The sequence below is a fragment of the Colius striatus genome, chromosome 19, assembly GCF_028858725.1.
Source record: "Colius striatus isolate bColStr4 chromosome 19, bColStr4.1.hap1, whole genome shotgun sequence".
Taxonomy (NCBI): domain Eukaryota; kingdom Metazoa; phylum Chordata; class Aves; order Coliiformes; family Coliidae; genus Colius; species Colius striatus.
In genome coordinates this window covers 2,918,478-2,940,120 of record NC_084777.1, presented here as the reverse complement: position 1 = coordinate 2,940,120, position 21,643 = coordinate 2,918,478, and the positions used below count along the sequence as shown (strand labels likewise).

General features: G+C 54.2%; 1 protein-coding gene across 4 annotated transcripts in view; it reads right to left on the bottom strand.

The window, feature by feature from the left end:
• GPSM1 (G protein signaling modulator 1) overlaps positions 1–21,643 on the bottom strand; it is a 69,363-nt gene that overhangs the window by 6,546 nt on the left and 41,174 nt on the right. For 3 of the 4 annotated variants that reach the window (XM_062011751.1, XM_062011752.1, XM_062011753.1), the window contains exons 10-11: positions 19,707–19,777; positions 16,535–16,717 (exon numbers count right to left, since the gene is read on the bottom strand). In XM_062011751.1, coding sequence (XP_061867735.1) covers positions 16,535–16,717; positions 19,707–19,777 — 254 coding nt within the window. The remainder of the gene's footprint in view (positions 1–16,534; positions 16,718–19,706; positions 19,778–21,643) is intronic. The other variant, XM_062011754.1, reaches the window with a different exon arrangement.

The window sequence follows — 21,643 nt, the reverse complement described above, 5'->3', positions numbered from 1 at the left end:
CATCCTGCCAGGGACACTGCAATGTCCTGTCTTGGGATCCCTACTCAGAACACACCTGGGAGAGGAAAGGATGCTCTCCATAAAAGAAGAGCAGCTGGTGCATGTGAAGGGTGGGATGGGGCTGGCTGGGTGCTCCCAGGGCCAGGGGGTCAGTGCCCATGAGGGCGAGCACGTGCTGTGCCAGCCTGGGGTGCTGCTGATGCCAGGCTCCCTCCAGCACTGCCCCAGCCAAACCCTGCCCCAGGCCTGCACCTCTCTCATTAAAATGCCCAAACACAACAAGGCAGGGAGCATTTGGCTCCCTCCACTCACAGTCTGCTCCTGGCCCCAGGGAAGGAGCTGTGAGGGCAGATGGATGCTCAATCACACCCTAGGGCCCACCATCTGCTACTGAGCTTTGTGTGCCCAGGGCTTGGCACAGCGAGGGTTGCCAGGAGCTTCCCAAGAGCCAGGGCATCCCCTAATGGGGCTGAGCAACTGCCCTGCAACAGCACAGGCACCAGCAACCGGGCACCACGGGCCAAATACCCCAACCCCTAAATGATCCCTGGGCAGCAGCTTTGGTTTCCAGCCCCACAGCCAGTGTCCCTGCCTGGCCTCATCCTCAGCCTCCTGCACCACAACTACCCAAACCAGCTGTTGGTTTCCTCTGGTCAGCCAGCCTCCACCATGGGCAAAGAGACAAACCAACCCCATTTGCACCGGGGAGAGGCTTCTGCTGGCTCAGGGCAGCTCTGTCTGCAAACACACCCAGCGCAGGCAGACACACACGTGCCCCTCCCCTCGTGGGGACAAGGACAAGCAGGTAAAGGTCCTGTAGGTGGGAGTCAGAGCTTTGTTCCCCTTTTCTGTGAGAGGTGTTTCCAGCTGGACACTGCCCTGGCTCAGGACAGCCCGGGAGCTGCAGTCACTCCCTCACTGGAGGGCACCCAGGCCCCTGCACACATTTCTCTGCTGGGTATGAGCAGGCTGTTTAACCTGCCAGCTTGGATTCAGGATGTGTAAAGCACAGCTGAGGTGCTGGAAAGGCAGCAAAGAGCAGCTGTGGGGTGACTGGGAGCCACTGCTGCTGTCCCCTGTCCACTGCAGCGATGTCACCCCAGGGAGCTCCTCGGCTCGGCCGGGACCGGCGGCTCTTCAGGAGGGGTCAGGGGAGCCCAGTGCTGGAGCTGCCCTGAGCTCCTGCCTCTCCCAGGCTGCAGGTCACTGCCTGCAGAGCACAAATGCACCTTATTGCCTCTCTGATAAATCCTCACTGGCTAAATAAAACCTTCTGTGGTCTGGGCTGCCCTGCCCTGGCAGCCAGGGTCAGCAGCTCTGGATGCACAGATGAGGCTGAGGCAATCCCAGGCAAAGCAAAAGTCAGAACAGACTCCTGTGCCTAAAACCCCTTGGCCATTTTTACTCAGATCCAGGAAAACCATTAAACAAGTGCAGAAAGCTTAACTGCAGGAACTAAACCACTTTCCAGCTCCCAACACCCAAAGCCACAGACCACAAGTGCCCCGTGGGGTTTGGCTGCTGCTCCCTGAGGGTCTCTGCAGGAAGAGCCTTTCTCTGACACGTTCCTGTTCCTGAGCCCCATCCTGGCATTGGCACAGGATATGTTCATTGTCTCCCTGCTGGTTTCACATGGCCCTGGTGCTCCCTGGCAGGCAGAGGAGGGGAGTCCTCATGCCCAGCCCCATGGATACATCCCAGGCCAGAAGCACCAAGTCATTAGCACAGGTCAATGCCACTGGCACCATGTCCTGGGCTTTCTGCTCCAGCTCTTGGGCATCACCCCTCTCCCACCATCTCACTTTGGCACCTGGGCAGCCCAGCCCCAGCCCCAGCTCCCCAACCACACACCAGCACCTGCTCTGACAAACACCCTCGACTCAACGGCTCTGGCAACGGCAGCTTCTGCCACAGCTTCCTCCTGTCCCCACAGGTACAACATCAGCTCAGAGGGCTCTCAGGGAAGCTGAGCCTCATGAAAGCCTGTCCCATCCTGGCCACAAGCCAGCACGCTCCTGTGTTGCTGTGGGACAGGGCTTCAGAGGCACCCCAGGGACAACAAGCAGTGGTTTTTGTGCTGGCAGAGCCACAGCACATCCCCCAGTGATTCCTGCCTCGTGCCAAAAGCACCTGCTGTGCCATGCTTGGGCAAAATGTCCCCTTTGAAGGGAGCTTCACCCACCAAACCAAATGGATGATGCTCTTGTGAGCTACACAAAGGGTCAAACCTTGTCTGCTCAGCTTCTCCCACAGCTGGGGTGATGCTGGTGACCCAGTGCAGGGAGCACTGTACCTCAGGGCCCTGCAGAAGGCTTTGCTTCATCCCCACATCACCCCAACACCTCACCCTGGAGGAAGCTGCCACGGGTCAGCACCACTGGCACGGCCACAGCTCCAAAGCCCCTCTCCTCACAGTGCATCAGACACTGAACTAACTTCCCCACTTCATCGCTTCACCTGGGGAAAGGCAGAGGAGGGGAGGTTTGCAGAGAGCCTCCCAGGAGGCAAAGAGGGAGATGGAGGAGTGGAGTGGAAGCAAACCCCTGCCTAAAAGCGCCAGGAGGTGAAATGTCTGGAGCATCATCTCTGGGCTCGGGAGCAGGGCTCTCCCAGTCCCTGGCCACCAACACCTCGGCTGGAGTCTCTGTCCCTTGAGTCAGAAAAGCTGTTAAACTTGTCCAGCCTTTGTGAGGACAGCACTTCACTTTCAATGCCAGCCCTTAGCACTGCTGCCACGCTCCCTCCCCAGGGCAGGGCTGGCCAGCAGACACCGTTCTCTCCCTGCAGCCACAGCCACGCACGGACGGCTGCCCTGGCCAGGCTGTGCTGGAGGGCACAGGCACACAGCCCAGTGCTCTGCCCATCCCTCGCCTCCTTTGTCCCACAAAGTTGCAAAAATAGGAACAATGAAAAGTTCAAACTGAAGCTACCTGCAAACTTTGACCAAACGAGCACACACAGGCAGCGCCCCAGCCCCAGCCCATCTCTGTCCTGTGTCTCCCTCCTTCCCTTCCTCTGCTCCAGCCTCTCGTTTCAGAGAAGGGAAACAAACCAAACCCGACTTTTACTCACTAACCTCAGCAGCCAGCTCCTCGCCAGGCTCCGGCTTTTACATCTCCCCGGGCGAGAACGGCCTCACTCACCTCGCCGGGCACAGGCTGCGGCTGCGGAGCTGCTGCCGGCTCCGGGCAGCGACCGCGCAGGAGGAACGAGCCGGGTCCCGCGGCCCCGCTCCGGGCTCCCTCCGGCCCCGCTCCGGGCTCCGTCCGACCCTGCTCCGGGCTCCGGCCCCGCTCTGACCCTGCTCCGGGCTCCCTCCGGCCCCGCTCCGGGCCCCTTTCCCGGGCTCCCTCCGTCCCCGCTCCGACCCTGCTCCGGGCTCCTTCCCCGGGCTCCCTCCGGCCCCGCTCCGGGCTCCCTCCGACCCTGCTCCGGGCTCCGACCCTGCTCCGGGCTCCGACCCCGGGCTCCTTCTCCGGGCTCCCTCCGGCCCCGCTCCGGGCTCCTTCCCCGGGCTCCCTCCGGCCCCGCTCCGACCCTGCTCCGGGCTCCTTCCCCGGGCTCCTTCCCCGGGCTCCCTCCGGCCCCGCTCCGACCCTGCTCCGGGCTCCCTCCGGCCCCGCTCCGGGCTCCTTCCCCGGGCTCCCTCCGGCCCCGCTCCGGGCTCCTTCCCCGGGCTCCGTCCCGGTCTCCCGCCGGCGCCGCTGCCGCAGCCGCGGGTCGCGCGGAGCCCGCAGCCCCGGGAGCGCGTCGGCAGCTCCAGTGACCCGCTGTCTGGCTGTGACAGGCGGCTTAAAGCCAGCCCTGCTCGCCTCGCTCCTCCCGGAGTCACGGCTGTGCCCTTGCTCCGGGGGGTGGGCGCCAGCGCTCGCTCCTCACTCACCTCGCTGCCACCATCCCAGTGCTATTAGATGATGCTCTCACAACACACAGCGGAGCTATGTGAATATTTAGCTTTCCTTCCACCTCCTCACCTCCTACCCACCACACACACTTTACCTTAAAAATAGATGGGGATCAATTTTCCTCAACTACAGCTGCAAACACGCTGGGCTCTCCAGGCACACGCTGCTCACTGCCCCTGCACCTACAGGCACAACAGCACTGCTCACGTTTACAGCACCAAAACATCCAAGGGCCATTTTTAGCTCCCAATAGTCCTCCTGCTCCCCCCACTATTAGTATTTCTGAATGCAGAAGCCAAAGATGCTCAGCCCTGAATCCCTCACACGTGCTGCTGTTCACCAGGGGAAACGTCAAACTGCAACATGGAAAGATGGAAATGCTGCCCAAAGAGCTGCTCTTACCTCTCACTTGTGAAATGCAAGTGGCTTCTGACAGTGAGATGGGTGACTGGAAGGAGAAGCAGCTTGCCAGGGGTCACCTGGCAGGGCAGCAGCAAGGGACAGCGTCCTGTTGGCACTCTCAGCTCTGTCCACACTGTCCTCTTACACTTCATTCTCTCACTGCAAAAGTAGGGAATGTCTTTATGCTGAACGAATGCCTGTGCCTTTCCATGCCAGTGATTGATTTCCTGGAGTCACACAGTGATGAAACCTTGTGGGGCCTGAGATCAGGAGCCCTGGCTCAGTACATGGCCCTGGCCCCTGCCCGTAGCAGGTCTCAGCCCCCAGCCCTGTCCTTGCCCTGAGAGGGGCTGTGATGCCTCACTGCAACAACCCTGGATGCAAGGGCAGGGCATGAGGGATGCATAAAGCATCCCCAGGAGGAGAGCAGCAGGGCTGGGGCAGCCAGCATGGGGGCTGTGAATGCCTTGTGGCTGCTGGGGAAGGGGTCAGGCTGTGCTCAGGGGCAAACACAAGCTCTGAAGCAACAAGTGCTAAACTCTGTGCTGAGGAGACATGGGCAGAGCTGCAGACAGCCAAGATGAAGCTTCCCAGAGCACCAGAAATGTTGGCCAAGATGTGTCATGTGGGGCAGCCCCTTCTGCTGTGTGCCAGGCCAAGCCTCCATCCTGCAGGACCTGGCAAAAGCCTGGCACCAGGACAGAGCAGGCAAAAGGCAATTACTCTGCACCTAGTTCATTCTGATGCCACAGGCTGTGGAAGGCAAGAGACAACTGGGAACTGGCCTCAAACTGAGCTGCTGCCTGGGGACCTCACACACTAAACTTCAATTCAGGTTCTGATTGCAATTTAGAACACGCTGCAGCAACTGAGGAGGGAAGGAAAGGGTGAGGAAGGGCAGGGGCTGGGCACAGAGGCTGCTGCAGCTCCTGCCTGTGCTGCTGCACTGCTGAGGGGCTGAGTGCAGGGGATTCTTCAGAGGAGAGGGGCAGGAGAGGAATAGAGACTCTGCCCTTTACCTGAAGAACTGAGCCAGCCTGGGACAGCCATGGGGGCATCTGAAAGGGGTATTGAGGGTGCAATGCAAGAAGACAGGGGTAACACAGGGACACACACAGGAGGTCAGTGCCTGGACCAGCAAGAGAAAACCTCTTGTTGCATTTGGGTTTAGGATGCAGCCAAGGAGAGTGAGAGACAGGTCCAGCACCTGCAGCTCCAGGGCACAGCTCTCAGGCTGGGAAGCTGTGAGCCTGTTCCTGCAGGGGCTGTGCTTGGGAGCTGCACCCCACAGCCCCTGCTGCAGCCCCTGCTCCAGCACAGGACGTGTGCTCTGCCCTTCCCTTGGAGCAGGGAATTCTCACCCTCCCTTGGACTGGTTTCAAAAGGTTTTTTCCCCTTTAAACAACTCGCCCACTCACCCCTATAAACGCTGCTGCTAAAAGCTGCCTCTGTTGGTAACATTTCAAACAACTTGGAGTTTATTGTTTCAAACAAAATCCAAACAGCTCACCCACGCTGCCTCCTTCCCCAGCACAGGAGCTGCTGACCCGGTGGGAGCTGCCACACATGGCCTCCATCCACACCTTTGCATCACCAGCAGGTGACAATACCGGGTTTGTGTCTGGCTGCAATGTTCCTGACACCTCTGCTACTCAACCTCACCCCTCAGATCTGGTCACTCTGTGCAACAACCTCACTTAAGCCTTTTCTTTTCCCCAGCTGCACTGGCATCTCCTCTGAAATCACAGGTGAGGCAGCCAGCCCTCACTGCTCAGAGCCCTGCATCCAAGGCATGGAAAGTGCTTCTGGTTTCTCTTTGGGAGGTAACATATTAGTCACCGTATTCAAACAGTCCTCAGAGAGCTACAGCAACACTCTGTAGCAACTGCTCCATGTTGGTTGTGACAGCATTTGCTGTGCCAGGCTGGGCTTCCCTGCCAGCATTAAATAGAAACACACACGCCTGCATTCAGCACCTAAAGCTTCCATTACTAACCAAGGAGACCAGGCAGAAGCATCACCATTCCAGGACAGCCTCTCCAGCCTGGGGAATGGAAGTTCCAGATGCTAATTTGGCCCATCAAAAACCTGGAGAATCCCTTACACACCAAAACTGGGAGTGACCCTGAACTACTTGCTCAAAACAATTCAGGATGCAGACAGATGCCAGCAAGTAGTAAATTCCTGCAGTGAAACTGCTGCTCACCCTCACACAGAGCAGGGTACCTGGCCCTGCTCCTCTAACAGCCAAAGCACAGGGTTTGAGCCACAACTTTGCAGCTGGAGGGGGTGGAACTGGGACCAAGCTGAGCTGCTGAGCCTCAGCTGAGCAGCAGTAATTTGCTAAACTGAAATAACTCTGTTGTTTTAAAGGATATAACCCATATTCTTGATTAATTAGCACAAAGCCAAGGTTAATATACAGCCCTCAACTCCCAGTCACCTACTCGATCTGTCAGACTGCACCACCACCTCCCCACTTCCAGCCCTCCCAAGGAGTGGGAGGTGATGGAGCAGAGGTGCCTATGAGCCTGCTGAAGGACACACTCCTCCTCTGCAGTGGAAGTGCCCCAAGGCTCCCCCAGCAGCCCCCTCCCCACAACGTTCTGTCCTCAGTGCATCTCAAATTGGAACCTCCTGACAACTGGCTTCAAAAACGCTTTGCAAAGACAAAACCCAGCCCACTTGGCTCTGGATTGCCAAAACTGTGCTGTTTCCTTGAAACATACTGTTATTGAGACACCTACTTGCTCTCAGCACTGTGCTGGTTTAAAAGGCCAGCTCAACAGAGGCAGCACCTTTTCCAAGGGTGGCAATGAGAGGGTGAAGTCAGATCCACATCCACCCATCTCTGTTAGCACCCAGAACACACATCTGAACCTTCCTCCAAACACCCTTCACTGCAGCAAACGCCCCAATCTTAATTACTATTTACTCAATACTCCAGGAGTGCCTGAAGGCCAAGCTCCAGATCAAGGCCTCGTTGTGCAAGACACCCCACAAGCCATGAAAGCCTGGTGCAGCTTGGGGAAGGAGGATCCTGGGGCTGGTACCCCTGGGTTTGCCATTGCAGCCACAGCCCTGCTCAGAGCAGCTTCAACAGGGAAGACAAAAACCTCACATGCAGACACAGGAGCTGCTGCTCCCATCAGCACACAAAGCAGCTCTTGCTCTGCTGGTTGTTGTTTGAAAGGGTAAGATGGAACAACACCCCAGCTGGGGAAGGGAAAGAGGAGGAGGGTGGTTTGCTCTACATGGCAGTGCCCACAGAACACCAGGATGGAAATGGCTTTGGGTACAGGCAAAACACCCTCCAGGGACTTTTCTGCACATCCCAGGGGAGCTGCACCTCCTGCACCCCAGCACATGCAGTGCTCTCACTCTTTGCAGCTCTCAAGAGAGGGCTGCACTGATCTGGTTCCTCCTCTCCTCCAGCACAATTTGCTCTGCAGGGACCTGCAGCTCCCTCTCTGTGGCACAGGCACCGTGATCCAGGATGGAAAAGTTGGATCCAGGGGATCACTCAGGGCCCTCCTCCAATTGCAAACCTCTGCAAGAAGCTGCTCCAGCAGTCCCTGCACACCAAGCCCTTCACTGGGGTCAGCAGCCCCCTGGGGCTGGATGGGGATCAGGAAAGAGCCAGGGGCTCTGAAAAACCATTATTTAGGCTTTTTTAGATTAATTGCTGTTAATTGCCTTGGGAGGCTCCAAAATAGCACTGCTAATGGGGAACATGGAGGAAGGCTGAAGGTGAGGTGTGAGCAGAAGCTGGTGATTGCCACATCAACCCTGGATGTGGGCTGTGCCCTGCATAGCCAGCAGCCCCTGCCAAGAGCAGGGAGCCCTCCTCCTCCTCCCCTCCAGCTGGGATGTGCCTGCCTGCACCTCTCACCCTGACAAACCCCCTCATCTAGGGGCAGGGGGAGCCTTCCTGCTGCCACAACAGGATTTTTAATCATGAGAGAAATCATCCAAGAGACAGCACCTGAACCTTCCTCATTTCAGGCTCCTTTGATTTACAGATTCATCCCCTCCTTACTCCTGCCACCACCAGCGAGCTGGGACCACACAGGCACAAAGACAGTCCAGGGAGAGCCCAAAACCTTCACTCACCCCAAGGCTGCCTTCAGTCCAGCAGAGGACTGGCATGGGATGGGTTACTGCTACAAGAGCAGGTCACTGCCTGTTCACAGCTCCTTGAACTCTCCTGGTCACTGGAGAGCTGGTGGGTGATGGGTGAGGGCAGTGGGGTGGCCACTGGGCAGATGCCCAAGTGACTGCAAGGGACAAGCTGCTCACAGGCTGTGATGTGGCTGGGCAGTAACAGACAAAAGCCAAATGTGCCCCAAGGTTGTGCTGTGTTTGTGTCTCCTGGGAGAGCCTGCAGGGCTGCAGCCCTGTCCAGCAGCTGCTAACAGCTGCCACCAGAGATAAGGCACAGACAAAACTGCTCTGATTACACAAGCTCCTGCCCTGCTACAGGTGTGTCCTTGAATGAAACTCAAACTCCCTGTTACTAATGTGCACTTGGCTGCTTGCAAATGCAGTTCATATGAAGAGAAACACAAGTCACTGGTACAGAAAGGATCATCTGTGCAGACCCCCTGCAGCTCCAGCAAGCACAGCCAGCCCAATGAGATGGATGGAGCCATCAAGGGCTGCCTTACACACGAGGTCCCAGCAGCACTGGCATGGGCACAGGTCAGCTGGCAGCCCTGTGCAGCACAGGCACAGCCACACTGTGCACTCACAGGTGCCTGAGCAAGACACTGTCCTGCAAGTGAACCAAAGCCCCCAGTCACCAGAGGCCTCTGTGTCACCTGCTGGTGTCACAGCTCCAGTGGTTTAGGCACAGTTATGCTGATTGATATCCAAACAGAGCCTGGACTATGGCTTATTTTCAAGCTCTCTGGCACATCAGGTTTGTTAAATGTGAGAGTCTGGAACTCTGAACGTGCCCCAGCAGAGACCCCAGAAATTAATGCAGAGCTCCACACTATGAGAGAAGTCAAACATTTGGAGTTTTACTGCTCTGGGTCTGGCTTCAATTCCTCCCTCTTTTGAGTATGGTTGTCTTTAGGTGACAGCTTGCAGGAAGAGGTGAGTGTAAGGTCTCTTTTAGTGTCTCATACCACCTGATGACTGACAATGTGCCAGGGAAGATGCTGTGCAGGGAGGGAAGCACAGCCCAGTCCTGGCTGCAAAGTGCCAATAACTGAAAACCACTTACAGCGAGTCAAGGGAGGAAGGATGGGTTTCAGTAGCTTGGTAAGGCAGCTCCAGCCTGGACCACTGCACCAGCTGGTCTGCAGACCTGTCCTAACCTCCAACAAAGGTCTGCTGGGGGACCTTGGACAATGTGCAGCTTTTACCTCCTTCCTAGAACAAGTTCCTCTGGTAAGAAGCTCTTTCTTATCATTTTCCCTCTCCAAAGCTGGTCTCCACACCTAGCTGTGCTTTCATACATTGCCCTGATCCTCAGCCCAAGAGATCTGAGAAGCATCCAGACCTTGGGGGTCCTTGGTGTGACTTGTGCCCAGGCAAGCCCTTGGAGCTGCCATCCTGGGTATGGAGCTGCCATCATGCTCCCTGTTCCCTGCACGCAGCTGATGCACAAGCACAGGCTTGTGTTCAATCCTGCCTCCTATCTCCTCTCCACAGCACAGCTTTGACTCACAACCTGACCTCAGTCTGGGAGGAGGAGAAACAGAGAAGCAGCACAAAGGGAGTGTGACCAGTGCCAAGAATATCCTGAAGACAGGGAGACAGGGAACCCAGGTTTATCTCTGGGACCTTAGCATCTTGCTGAGGACAAGGCATAGGGGCTGACACCAAGGCACAGAGGCAGTAATAGCCCTGCTCTGAGCAGTCACCCTGGGACCTGCCTGCACAGCCAGTGCCTGGATCCTTCTCACAGGCAAAGCTGTGGGTAGAAGAGATGATTGCTGCCTCTCAAATCAACCCAGGCAGCAGTCAGCATTGCACCCAAGGCAGAGTCTCTAGACTCCCATTTTGGACCCTGCAGGGGTGATTTTAAGGAAGCCTCTGGCCAGACAAGCAAAAGCAAAGCCTTGGACTGGTGCTGTGTGCCTGATACTCAGCAGCACAGACAGGGCTCTGCAGGCAGCCAGTCTCTCACAGAACCCACCCTCAAGTCACAGAGTTGTCTGAAGTGCAGGTGCCATCCCCAGTAAGGAGAGGGATGCCCAGAGAGAGGCAAGTGCAGCACTTGGCCCCAGCACTGAGGAGGATGAGGATGGTCCAGCCTCACCTCTCCCTGCCCCACGTGCTCTCCCAGCCACAGCTCATCAGCACCAGCTTCTCTGTGGGATGCTGAGGAGCCTGGCAGGTAATTCTGGCTTTTACTCCAACTGTGGCTACTGGTCTACCTCCCAAACCTGCCCTTCCCCAAGAGGAAAAGTACCTTCATGAAGGACTGTAAAGCCACAAGCCCCCTGTGAGTGTGTGTGCAGCCATGGCCCCGCTGAGCAGAGCTGCCCCTGGGGAAGGGTCGTGCCTGGGTTCAGTCCCCTGGGCACAACACTCTCCTGCAGCACAGCCTGCAAAGCCCAGCTCTGCCCTGCCTCCCTCTCACTCACACACTCTCACTGGATAATTACAGAGAAAACCAAGGCAAATCCCAATTTTAGTGCCATTATAAAACAGAGAGGGGGAATTCATTACCTGGCAGCTGCTAATATTTAAGGAAGAAACTGGTAATTTACCTGTGAGGCAATGAATGCAGCAGAGGCAGTGCAGGCTGCAAAATGCCATTGCCTCCCCCCACCCCCTCTGAGCAGTTACTTTGCAGAGATTTTCTAGCTACTCAATTTATTTCCCTGCCTCCCAGGCCAGCTCCAAAGTCCCAGTGAGGTTCAGCATGTGTCAAGGCTCTGCAGTGTAAAGCTCACAGGAGCCTTGGCTCTGGCTCTGCTGCACCTCTGGATTTGGGACAGTGTTTGTGAAACATCTCCTGGCTCATGCAGCATCTGTGCAACCAGCCCACCCCAGTCACAGAGCAGCAGCCAAGGACAAGGGCTCTGGAACTTAACAAGAAGACTCATACAGACATAGGTAGAAGAAAGTCAGGCAAATTAAGATGCCTCTGGGGAGGCAACCAGGTGACTGACTGCTCTGAACAGCTCAAATCCCTGCAAGAGCCTCTTGATACCTGTCAGACTCGAGCCCTCCAGAAAGTGTCCTGCACACTCTGCCTCCAGCCACACTCCTCTCAGTGCAGCCACATCCAGATCTGCCTCTGCCCAAAGCAAGTCCCACAGACTCAACAGGAAGAGAAAGCATTACAAGAACAAGCCACAGCTCAGTGTTTACCTGCTCAGTTCCAACAGGACTGACACCAGCACAGCAGCCTCCAGGTGTCATAGGAACAGCCTTAAATTTAGCAGCAGCTGCCTTCCCTCTGCCTGCCTCTGGCTTCTCTCTGCTTTGCTCCCAAGCTTCTCAGAGCACGTTTACACCAGCAAGTCTGACCAATGATAACAGTATAATTACACCCAGGCAGCTCAACCCAACAGCAGGGCTGTGGGAGAAGGGAGGGTGTGCATTTGCACTGCAGTGGTTTACACACCGAGACAGAGAGGCTGCCTCACCTTACAGCAGAGGGAGGATGCAGAGCCAGTAAAGGCTCCTGGTGCAAGCCCCATGTCCAGGCTCCCCAGGGGACTGCAAGGAAGTATCAGTAACAGCACAACCAGGGGAAAGATGCTTTGGGTTAGTGCCTGGGTGGAGGCTGCTGAGGCTGTATTTATCCTTGTACCCCAGCATCCACCTGGCCAATTCTGCAATCACAGGGGATGGATGAGGGCACAACATGCCAGTGCTGCCTGGACAGGACACGACTCAGTGGGGACAGGCAGCACCACCTTGGCTCTGCCACAGATGCCACGCTGCCCTCCAGCTCTGCTCCCTGACACCAGGCCAGGCAGAGGCTCATCCACCATCACCTGCTCTGCACATCCCTCCTGCAACCTCACAGGCTCCTAAAGAATCATGAGAGAGCTCTGGCAACCTGCCTTTGGGGTGAGGGGTGCAGGAGTTACAACATTTTCCCTTCTCTCACCATTGCTCCTCACTGTAATCGTAAGAAAAGGCCTTATCAAAACATTTGTGCTGAGGAATGTTTGGCAATGCAGCTTGCTTGCAAATTGTTCAGTGTCTGAAGACATCAGCAACCCATCTCTGCAAGCTGTCACTGCAATCAAACACAGCTCCCCTTTCTCCTGTCTATAAATGGCCTTTGGAGGACAGGTTTGAGGAGCACGGAAGTGATCCCTTGAGCTGATGCATTCCTCTGGGAAGAGAAGGGTCCAGATGAACACACTGAACTTTACCTCTCTCCACAGCTTTTGCTCCAGCTGTTGGACCTTGACAGAGGTTTTTTTAGCCCTTGATCCCTGGCATATACACAGTCCCACTGACTTCAGAGACTTCAGCCTGGTGCTGAGCTTAAACACTGGGGCAGGTCCCCAGCCCCTCCCCAGGCAGTCTTTTCAGGGATACACAGCCCCTTTCTTCCATGGACCCCCTCCTTTTCCCACAGTGGTTGCTCTGTCAGAGATGAGGAGGGACATACAGCCTTTGGTATTTCAGGAGCATTAGAAATACCTCATCCCTCCAGTAACCCTCTAAAACCCAGCTGTCACCGTCAGCTGAGAGCTGCAGCCTCGTGACCTTCTCCACAGCACAGCAGAGAGGTTAAAGTTAGGAGCTAGCCTTTGATGTCTGCAAGCTTCACGTGGTACAAAACCTTCTGCTTTGATGCTACTTTCAAAGCAGATGAAACTCAGGAGGTGTGTGGTGGGTGAGTCCTGGGGAGTGTCTGGATCTGGCCACCCGCAAGTGCAGGCACAGACACCGAGCTCCAACACACCTACTCGTGCTCAGGGCTCTGCTACACAACACCTCTCACCCTCAGCAGCTTCTCCTTTGCTCAGCCTGTGGAGAACCAGGCACTCAGAGTATTCCCACAGGAGCTCCAGAGGTGACAAGGACCCTGCCCTTGCCTGTTCCCCAGACCCAGGCAGTGCCAAGTCCCTCCCCAGTGACCACCAGCCATGGCTGGGAAATCCCCCCATCTCACAGGGCACAGGAGGGGTAAGGGACCCCCTCTCTGCCCCCTCAGCAACATGACCCTCCCGTGTGAGCTCCCCACCGTGTGCAACACGAGTGTCTTGCACAGCAGTGATGGGAAGGTCTCAGCCCCACAGGGGCTGGCACGCTCTCCTACCTTATGTAGCATCTGGGACATGGCTTCTCCAACCCAACCCAGCATCCCCACAGCTTTGCCAACAGGCTGAGCCATTCTCTCAGGGCCTGACAGAGCTGCCAGCAGGGACAAGCTTCTCTCCATCTCTGAGCTCACTTCATGTCCCTTCACCTTTCCTTCCCTCACCCGCCTCCTCCCACAGGGAGTTGCCCAGTAGCTCAGTAATTAGCATCATCATCACCAATGCTAATGACACCACCACAGCTCCTGCCATCCAGAGCTCAAACAATTTTATAGCCATCATCATGCCTCTGTAACCTCCTCTGGGTAGGCAGGGAAGCAGCATTATCCCCTCCCACAGATGGGGAAGAGGGAGGTAAACAAGAGGCAGTGGGTTGGCAGGGAGCTGCCCCGTGCAGAAGACTCTTTGGAAGGAGGTCGGTGGCTGTGGTGACAGCAGGACTTATCCAGACACTGCACCACTCAGCTTGGGGCCTGGGGGTCCTGGGATGAGTTTGTTCCTTGGGCATCCCCAGGCACAGCCCCAGCTCCCTTCTGTAAAACGATGGTGGGAGAGCAGCACACAGGTCTGTGTGTGCAGCCTGAGTTCACAGCCTCTGATGGGACAGCAAATACTGTGGCATCTCATGAAAACATCCTCAAGCAACCATTAGAGCTCACCTCTAACTAAGGACTTGCTGTTTACTGATGGATTAAAGAGCATTTTTGCTTTGAGCATTCACAAAATGAGGAAGATGTTCAGTATGTGCAAGGAGGGAGAGACTTTCCTTCATAAACTACTGCTCTACAGATCCTGTTGAGTTCACCCCACGCTGCCCCACTACCAAGTGCACCAGGGCACACCTTGGAACCGAACTACAAGTGGACTCAGGGTGCTCAGCTCACAAATCCAGAGCAAGTGAGGAGCTCAAACACAAACACACACATTGCAAAGTCAGGGCACACAGGCAAGAAGCCTCAGGAGAATAGCTGGTGAAAGAATCAGACTGCAGCAGCCAAGCAGAGCCCAAACCACCCTCTGCCAGAGCAAAGCCTGGGCTTTGCATCCCTGCTGCAGGTCTCATCCCCTGAGGCACAGGAGGAGCAGTGTGTTCCTCCCCTGCTCACACACTTCTCTGAGTCAGGACTCAGTGTGTACCCCAGGTACCCAAAAGGCACCTCCTGTGACACTTGTTCTTTCACAGGCACTCACCAAAGCCCCATGTGTACTGTCACCAGGTCACTGGTGGTTGGCAATGTCCCTTGGGGCTTTTTCTTAGACAGAGTCTATGCATTCACAGCCAGGCTGCTGAGGAATGCTTTTTGCCTTGCTCTGGATGACTTTTGTTTGGTTTCTGGCTGAATGTCTAAGTTAAAAATACAAGGCTATTTCTGGCAGAAGCAGGGTTTTTTCTGCCTTCCTTGCCTTGCATGCCCCTGTGCTGCTGTCTCCTTTCTGGCTCAGATGAGCTTTGTTTTCCTTCTCATTGATCATGTTTGCACCGGTGAGCAGCACCAAATGCTTCTCCTATTAGAACATTTCCATGGGCACTGTTGGGAATGAAGAATGAGCTCAGAGAAGTCTAAAAAAACCCCAGTTGGTGTAAAGATCCTGTCTCCAGTGGGCAGGGAATTGAAAATCAGGAATGTCTGTGGGCAAAAAGGAATGTGCATGTGTGTGCACACACACAGGTACAGCAGGATGATGTTCTTGCCATGACCCACACACCAGGAACAAACAACTCAGTGCTAGAAACACTTTCAAGCCTCCCCAGTCTACAGACAGGCTTCATCCCAAGCTCTGCAGCTCAGAGTCTTTCTCACCCAGCACGAAAATACTTTTCTTTCCACTTAAAACACCAAGAAAGAACAGGTCTGTCCTTCCTGGCTTGGATTTCTTCCACCTGGAATCACTGCATGATCTGTCACAGTGTGTTACAGCCTCAGCAAAGCAAGAGCCCAAATCCTTTCAAGCACCCATGCCATCATTCAATCATTGCTGTTATGCTCCATATCTCCTGGCAACAGCAAGCTGAGGACTTGGGGCTCCTCACTTGAGATCACTGAGTTCAAACATCTCCAAGCCCCCTCCCACAATCCAGAAACATGCCTATGTGGGAGTGATCCCTGTCTCCAGGGCTGAGAACAAACCCAACACAGCTGCAGGAAACCTCCTCAGCACATTGTACTTCACATGTCACACACAAGCATCACCACAACCAGAAGGTAACAGCCTAACCAACAGCTCAATTGTTCAGGCTGAAGGCAACAAAAAGGCACGTGGAGAGCTTTCCAGACCATGGATCCCCATCACCTGCTGGGGAGCCAAGCACAGGCTGAGTCAGAGCTCTTCAACACCCAACACTGGACTTGCTATGTGCCAGTAACCCATAAATCACTGACATTAGGGCCAGCTCCCCTTGCCAGCTTCTGCTCTTTAGGAAGCATTAACTGGCTTACAAAGAGAAGCTCCTAGACAATGATTTTCTGTCATCTCTGCCTAACGATTGATGACACAGACACTCTGCACATCACCACTCTGGAGAGCATCAATGTGACCAGGTGATGAGAAGAGGGGACAGGACCTAAGGGCCTGGATTTGGCAAAGGCCACCAGCAGTTTTGGCTGCTCACCTAAAGCCTGAAAAGAGCTCTGTTTCTCAAAGGCAACAAGCCCTCTCCTCACGAACCCCAGGAGACTGAGCAAGTCAGGTTCCACAAAGCAAGGCGTCCAAACTGCTGTTTTTCTGGGATTCAAGGCATCCATCCTCACAGCCACAAACTCAGGAGAGTTCAGGTTCAGGCTCCTGTCCCTCAAGAGAATGTCACAAGTACCACCACTTAGCAGTAAGCTCTCATTCACAACAGAGGGTGGTCCCATTGCTCTGTTAAACGGGCAGCGATGCTGAGGCTCTGTTGTCCACTTACAGCAGGTTAAAGAACAAACACACTGGAAGAAACTCTCAGATCAGTACTAGAGGTAAAAAAACCCATCTTCCTACCGACTGTGGCAGCTGGACTCGGACTTGGCTGGTGTCCAGCGGGGATGGGGATGCGCTTGGCCGCTGGGACCTCTCAGACCCGGATTGGTGCTCCCGGTATCTCTTTGACCTCGCAGGTAATGACAAGAACTCTTTTCCTGAGATCTTCATGTCTCCCACGTGATGGCTGTCCCCATTCTGGTCCTTGGGAAAGCAAGAAACAGTCATTGCACAAATTGCCTTGTCTCAGGTTTACCAGGAGATCTGCTGGCAAGTGGCCACGGAACGGGAGAGGCGCAGAAGCAAGAAGTTAATGAGGAGCTGAGATGGTGTGAGCTCCCACTCAGCGTGTGCAGGGTTGAGTGAGGACACTCTGTCTGTCTCTGCAGTGTGTGACTGCAATGAGTGGAGAGGAAGCATCACTCAGATGACACACAGTCGGTTTCTCCAAAGGGAGGACTCAGGAACATGAAGCATCTTCTTAGAACCCCCAGGTACGCAGGGAGAAGCGTGGCTGGTGTATTTATAGGCATAGGGAATGATGGGTGAAAGGTCCAGAGTAGCCACTGCTGCTAGGGACTTCTGGCAACTGCTCTTCCAAACAGAGTGGCAAGTTCATCTTGCCCAGGATCCCAAACTCTTGGCACAAGTCCCTGCACTTGCTGTTTTGCCAGTGCCCAGCCACGCAGCAGCCCACACCAAACCATGGAGAAGCCCACCATGCCCCAGGGAACACGGCTATGCCACACGCTCCCAGGCACTTCCCACATCTAGGAGCTGGCTCCCAGCACAGATGGAGCACTGGCTGCCTCAGTGTCTCCCACTGCCTTCAGCAAGAAGGGCCCTTACCCAACAGCTTCCTGAAAGGCAGACTCACACCCTGGAGTCCCATTTGGCTCTCCTGCCATCCCTCATGCTACCAGAAGCACCTGGGGAGCACAGGGTAACGTGATGAACTACAGCAGATGGTCCTTTGCTCTACTGCATGGGGAAAGGGATGTGACAGAGATTACACATCTCCTGAATTGTAGGTTCTGTCCCTTCTCACTGCAGCTCCACACTTTGCTTTGCCAGGGCCCTGCCCAATGCCTGGCTCCTCCATGCTCAACCCCTTCCCATGAGACACACACAACTCTATCCTTTCTCTGCTAAAAGACTCAGGTTGATGGCCCTGCCTGTACTATCACAACAGCCTGTTGCTGCTGTCATGCAGACAAAGCCTCCTACAGAAGCACCAGCAGCACTGTTCAGCATTTAGCTCCAAAGACACTAAAAGCACCAGGCACTTCACATGTAACTGGTAGGACTTGAGTGCCTAAACCTGCTTGATGCTTTGGGCCTCAGTGTTTCTGGTCTGCAAACCACCTCTTTATCATACACCAAGCACTGAGAGGGCTCCCCAGGGTGTCTTCATTGCAGCAGCCACATGCAGGTGAAAGAAGCTGGAGCACAGCTCAGGAGATGACCCATGAGGTTGGGATTTTAGGGCACATACACCAGAAACCCCAAGACAGGATCTGAATTCACAGCACTCCAATAGCACAGTGGCAATCTGTAGCCAAAATGACTTTTCCATTCCTTGCAGTACAAACATGAAGAGGGAGAACAGGTAAGGAGAGATGAATTTCCCTAAATGCTATTGATAGAACCAACTGCAGCCAGGCCAGTGGCCACATACTGCAAAGCAGCCACAAAAGTGGATTTCAGACCTGCAAAGAAGCTGCCTCACAATGCCTTACTGCCTTAGTTAAAGCCCTCAAACTGTTCAGCTCATGACAAAAAGGACAGATGACTCAATTACAGCACATGAGCACCTTCAGGGTGAAAGTCAGCGTGTGATAGAGCTTTAGTCTGGTGGAGAGAGGAATAAATAAGAACCAGTAGCTGGGAGCTAAAACCAGAGAAGCTCAAACAAGACACAGGTTGGAGAGAGCAGTGTGATGAGGGAAGCAGTGATCCTGCTGTCTGCTGGGTGCTCAGAGCCCACACGGCAGCACTGGGCAGACACATGACTCCCTGCAGAGGCAAGAGCTGGACAAGAGTTCCTGGCCTGTGTGGTAACAGGGGGCCCTGATGACTTTGAAGGCTGTCTCTGGCAGAGATGAAGGGCAGAGAGGGTGAGACAACAATGAGAGGATGCTGGAGAGATCATCATTCACTCCACTGATTCATTCTTTACAATCTTATCACCTTCACCACAGCAAGCCTGAAGCAAACAACCCTCTCCCTAGGAGCTGCAGGAGAGAGGAAGGGGAATTGCATCCAAAACACTCCTGCAAAGAGAGATGAACTCCTACATGCCCCACAGCACCACTGCAGCTTTAGTGTTTAACTCTCAAAGAGAGTTAATGCAGGGAGCAGCTTTAGTCTGGCTCTCCCAGTGCTTACTGGGACGTTCATGCACTCAAATGGTTATGTGAGCTTGAGGTTGTTTCCCATTGACTCTCTGCACCTTCCTGCAACTTGGGAGAGTTTTTAATCTCTGTGACACTTCTGTAAAAGGCAAAGTGCTCCCTGGGGTGCTCAGGAGAGCTGTACCTGGAAGGAGCTGGAGGGATGTATGGCAGAGGACAGCTGCTTGCCTGCTGTGGGAATGGGCACCACTGAGCCCCAGGGCAGCACCACTGCTGCTGCTGGGCACACCCAGCAATCCTGTGCTGAAATGGTCCCCATAGGCAGACAGGCTCAGTGCCTCCCAGCTGACCAGAGAAACAGCCTTTGCCCTGAGGAGACCGAGGAAACACTGATCTGCTTGGATCTGACACTGCCAGCAGCAAACCAGAGCAGAGGCAATCCTCAGATCACCCTGGAACAAACCCCTCTGTCTCCTGCAGCATCCCCTGCTTCTGACCTCTCCCTCCCTGCTGTGCTGAATGCAGCACTCCCCTGGGCTAGTAAAGCACTGGGATTTGCCCCCAGCCACTAAAGGGGTAAAATGCCAACAATTACCCCCTCAATAAAAGGCTGTTTATCAAAAAAGCACAGAAGTGGCTTTTCCAGCTTTCAGTTAAGTGCCTTTTTAGTTAGACCAGCTGTTCCTCTCCTCCAAGCTCTCTACAAACCCTCTTTGGTTAATCCCATTGACTCCAATGATAGCTGCTAATTGCATACTTCCCTGTAAGTGAAGCCAGGCAACAAGCCATTATAGATTCCTACTGATACTTCATACTGAAGGCCAGACATCTCTGCTTACCTTTTCAGAAGGGAACTTCAGGAGGTCTAAGCTGTCCATGCTGTTCCTTTGGAGTCTCTTTGGCCTGGCTCCTGTAAAACAACACACTCTCACATCAGGAGGGTGTCACTCACCCCCAGCACGAATGCCACACACACCAAACTCAAACCAGGACAAGACCCTCTGCTCCTCTCAACTACAAAGTCAAAAGGATGGGATGCTGCAGCTGTGCTGTCCTTGAGAGTCAAATGTGGGGTTTTCCTCTGTTGTTTTGGGTCTTTTTCAAAGCACTGTCCCAGCACAGTCAGTGACAGCCTGGGCTGGGTCAAACTCCTGCTATGGAACTAGTGACCAGGGTCACACCACCACCCTGATCCCAGCTGAGGGCTCTGGATTTCAGGAGTTACAAACCCCACAAGTCAGGGGATTGACACTGAGGAAGATCACAAAAAATAGAGTTTAATGAGTGTGTGGAATTGTTGCTTTACCCTCATATTTTTAACTTAAATAATGTAGCTGGGATGCAGCTTTGAGCTTTTCTCTGCAGTCACAAGGGCTGGAAAACTAAGTGAAGGTGCAAATATTTTCTAACTATCATAGGCCCAGCCTCAAGGAGAGCAAAACTTTGCCCTGAAGCTGACCAAGAAATCAGAAACTCTATCAGCATTCATTATGTTCATTTGCCATTTCATAAAACTGATTCTACTGTAGTATTCTGCCAACAACAGAGTGGGTGAAAGAGTTCAGCTCTGACTCCTGCTTTGCAAACTCTCTGTACTTCCAACATCTCTCTCCAACCTGTTTGCATCTTCTGCCTTGCTCACAAACACAGGCAGGACTTACAAATCCCATGGGATGCTTTCACTACATCTAGGAAAACATCTGCCCTTTCAATCCCCCTTCCCTGACCTTTCCTGCAGGTCCAGTTTAGCTGAGCACCACATGACATCCCCCACCAGCACCACCAAACGGGGCAGAAATGAAAGCTTCACACTCAAGGTCTCATGACAACTTTCCAACTTCAGGGGAAGTCCTGGGGGAAGGGTGAGTGAATTCATGTGAAGCAAAACCCATCCCCATGCTGTGCCCTGAGAACAGAAACCACGCAGTTTTGTGTGGTTCCTGAACTCACCAAACTGAAAGATTCCCCAGTTTCCCACCATCACCCACCAGGGATCACTGCTCATGCTACAGCAGCACCCATGGGCCCTGCTCAAACCCAGGGTGCCACTGAGCTGCTCACTGAAGAGACTTAACGAGAGAGAAGGCACAAAATGCATCAATCAATCCAAGACTGACTCCAAGCACAATACAGTGACTAAATGGAATAAGCCAGCAGGCAGCAGGGACTCCTGCACTAACACGTGCCCAGCTCTGCCAGGGCTCCAGATGCAACCACAGCTGTCTCAGAACTGCAGCAACCCCAAAGTCACTGCTGCCTTCCAAACCTGAATCTCACTGAGCTTTGTGAGATGAGAGACAAGTGATTGCTGCTGACACAGGGCTGCAGGAAAAAAGGACTTTGCTGCCCTCAACAAAGCAGGCAGAACTCTGGATTTTAAGCTTTTTATTCCAGTCTTTGCTTGTGTTTACTGAGATATCTTATCTGTGGCACCTTATGTTTGTTAACATACCTTAAGCACCTCCTATGAGCAGGTTGGGAGAGGCTTGTGCCTTGGATACCAATCAAACAACACAGTTATTTGGTGGCTGAACACATCTATTACTGCCTCTGGATGTGCACTAAGCCATAAAGACAGCTGAAACCATCGAGCACGAGCCTTCTCCCACCATAACTGGGGGAACTGCACCACTCTCAGCAGGCAGGCACAGCCCTGCCAGAGACACCAGCTCACTCCATATAGAACCACCCTTCCACATGCTAAATGTCACCCAGAGCTCTCAGACAAAGCTCAAATCCTGTAGCAACTCAGCAGGAGGCACAAGATGCCCCGTGC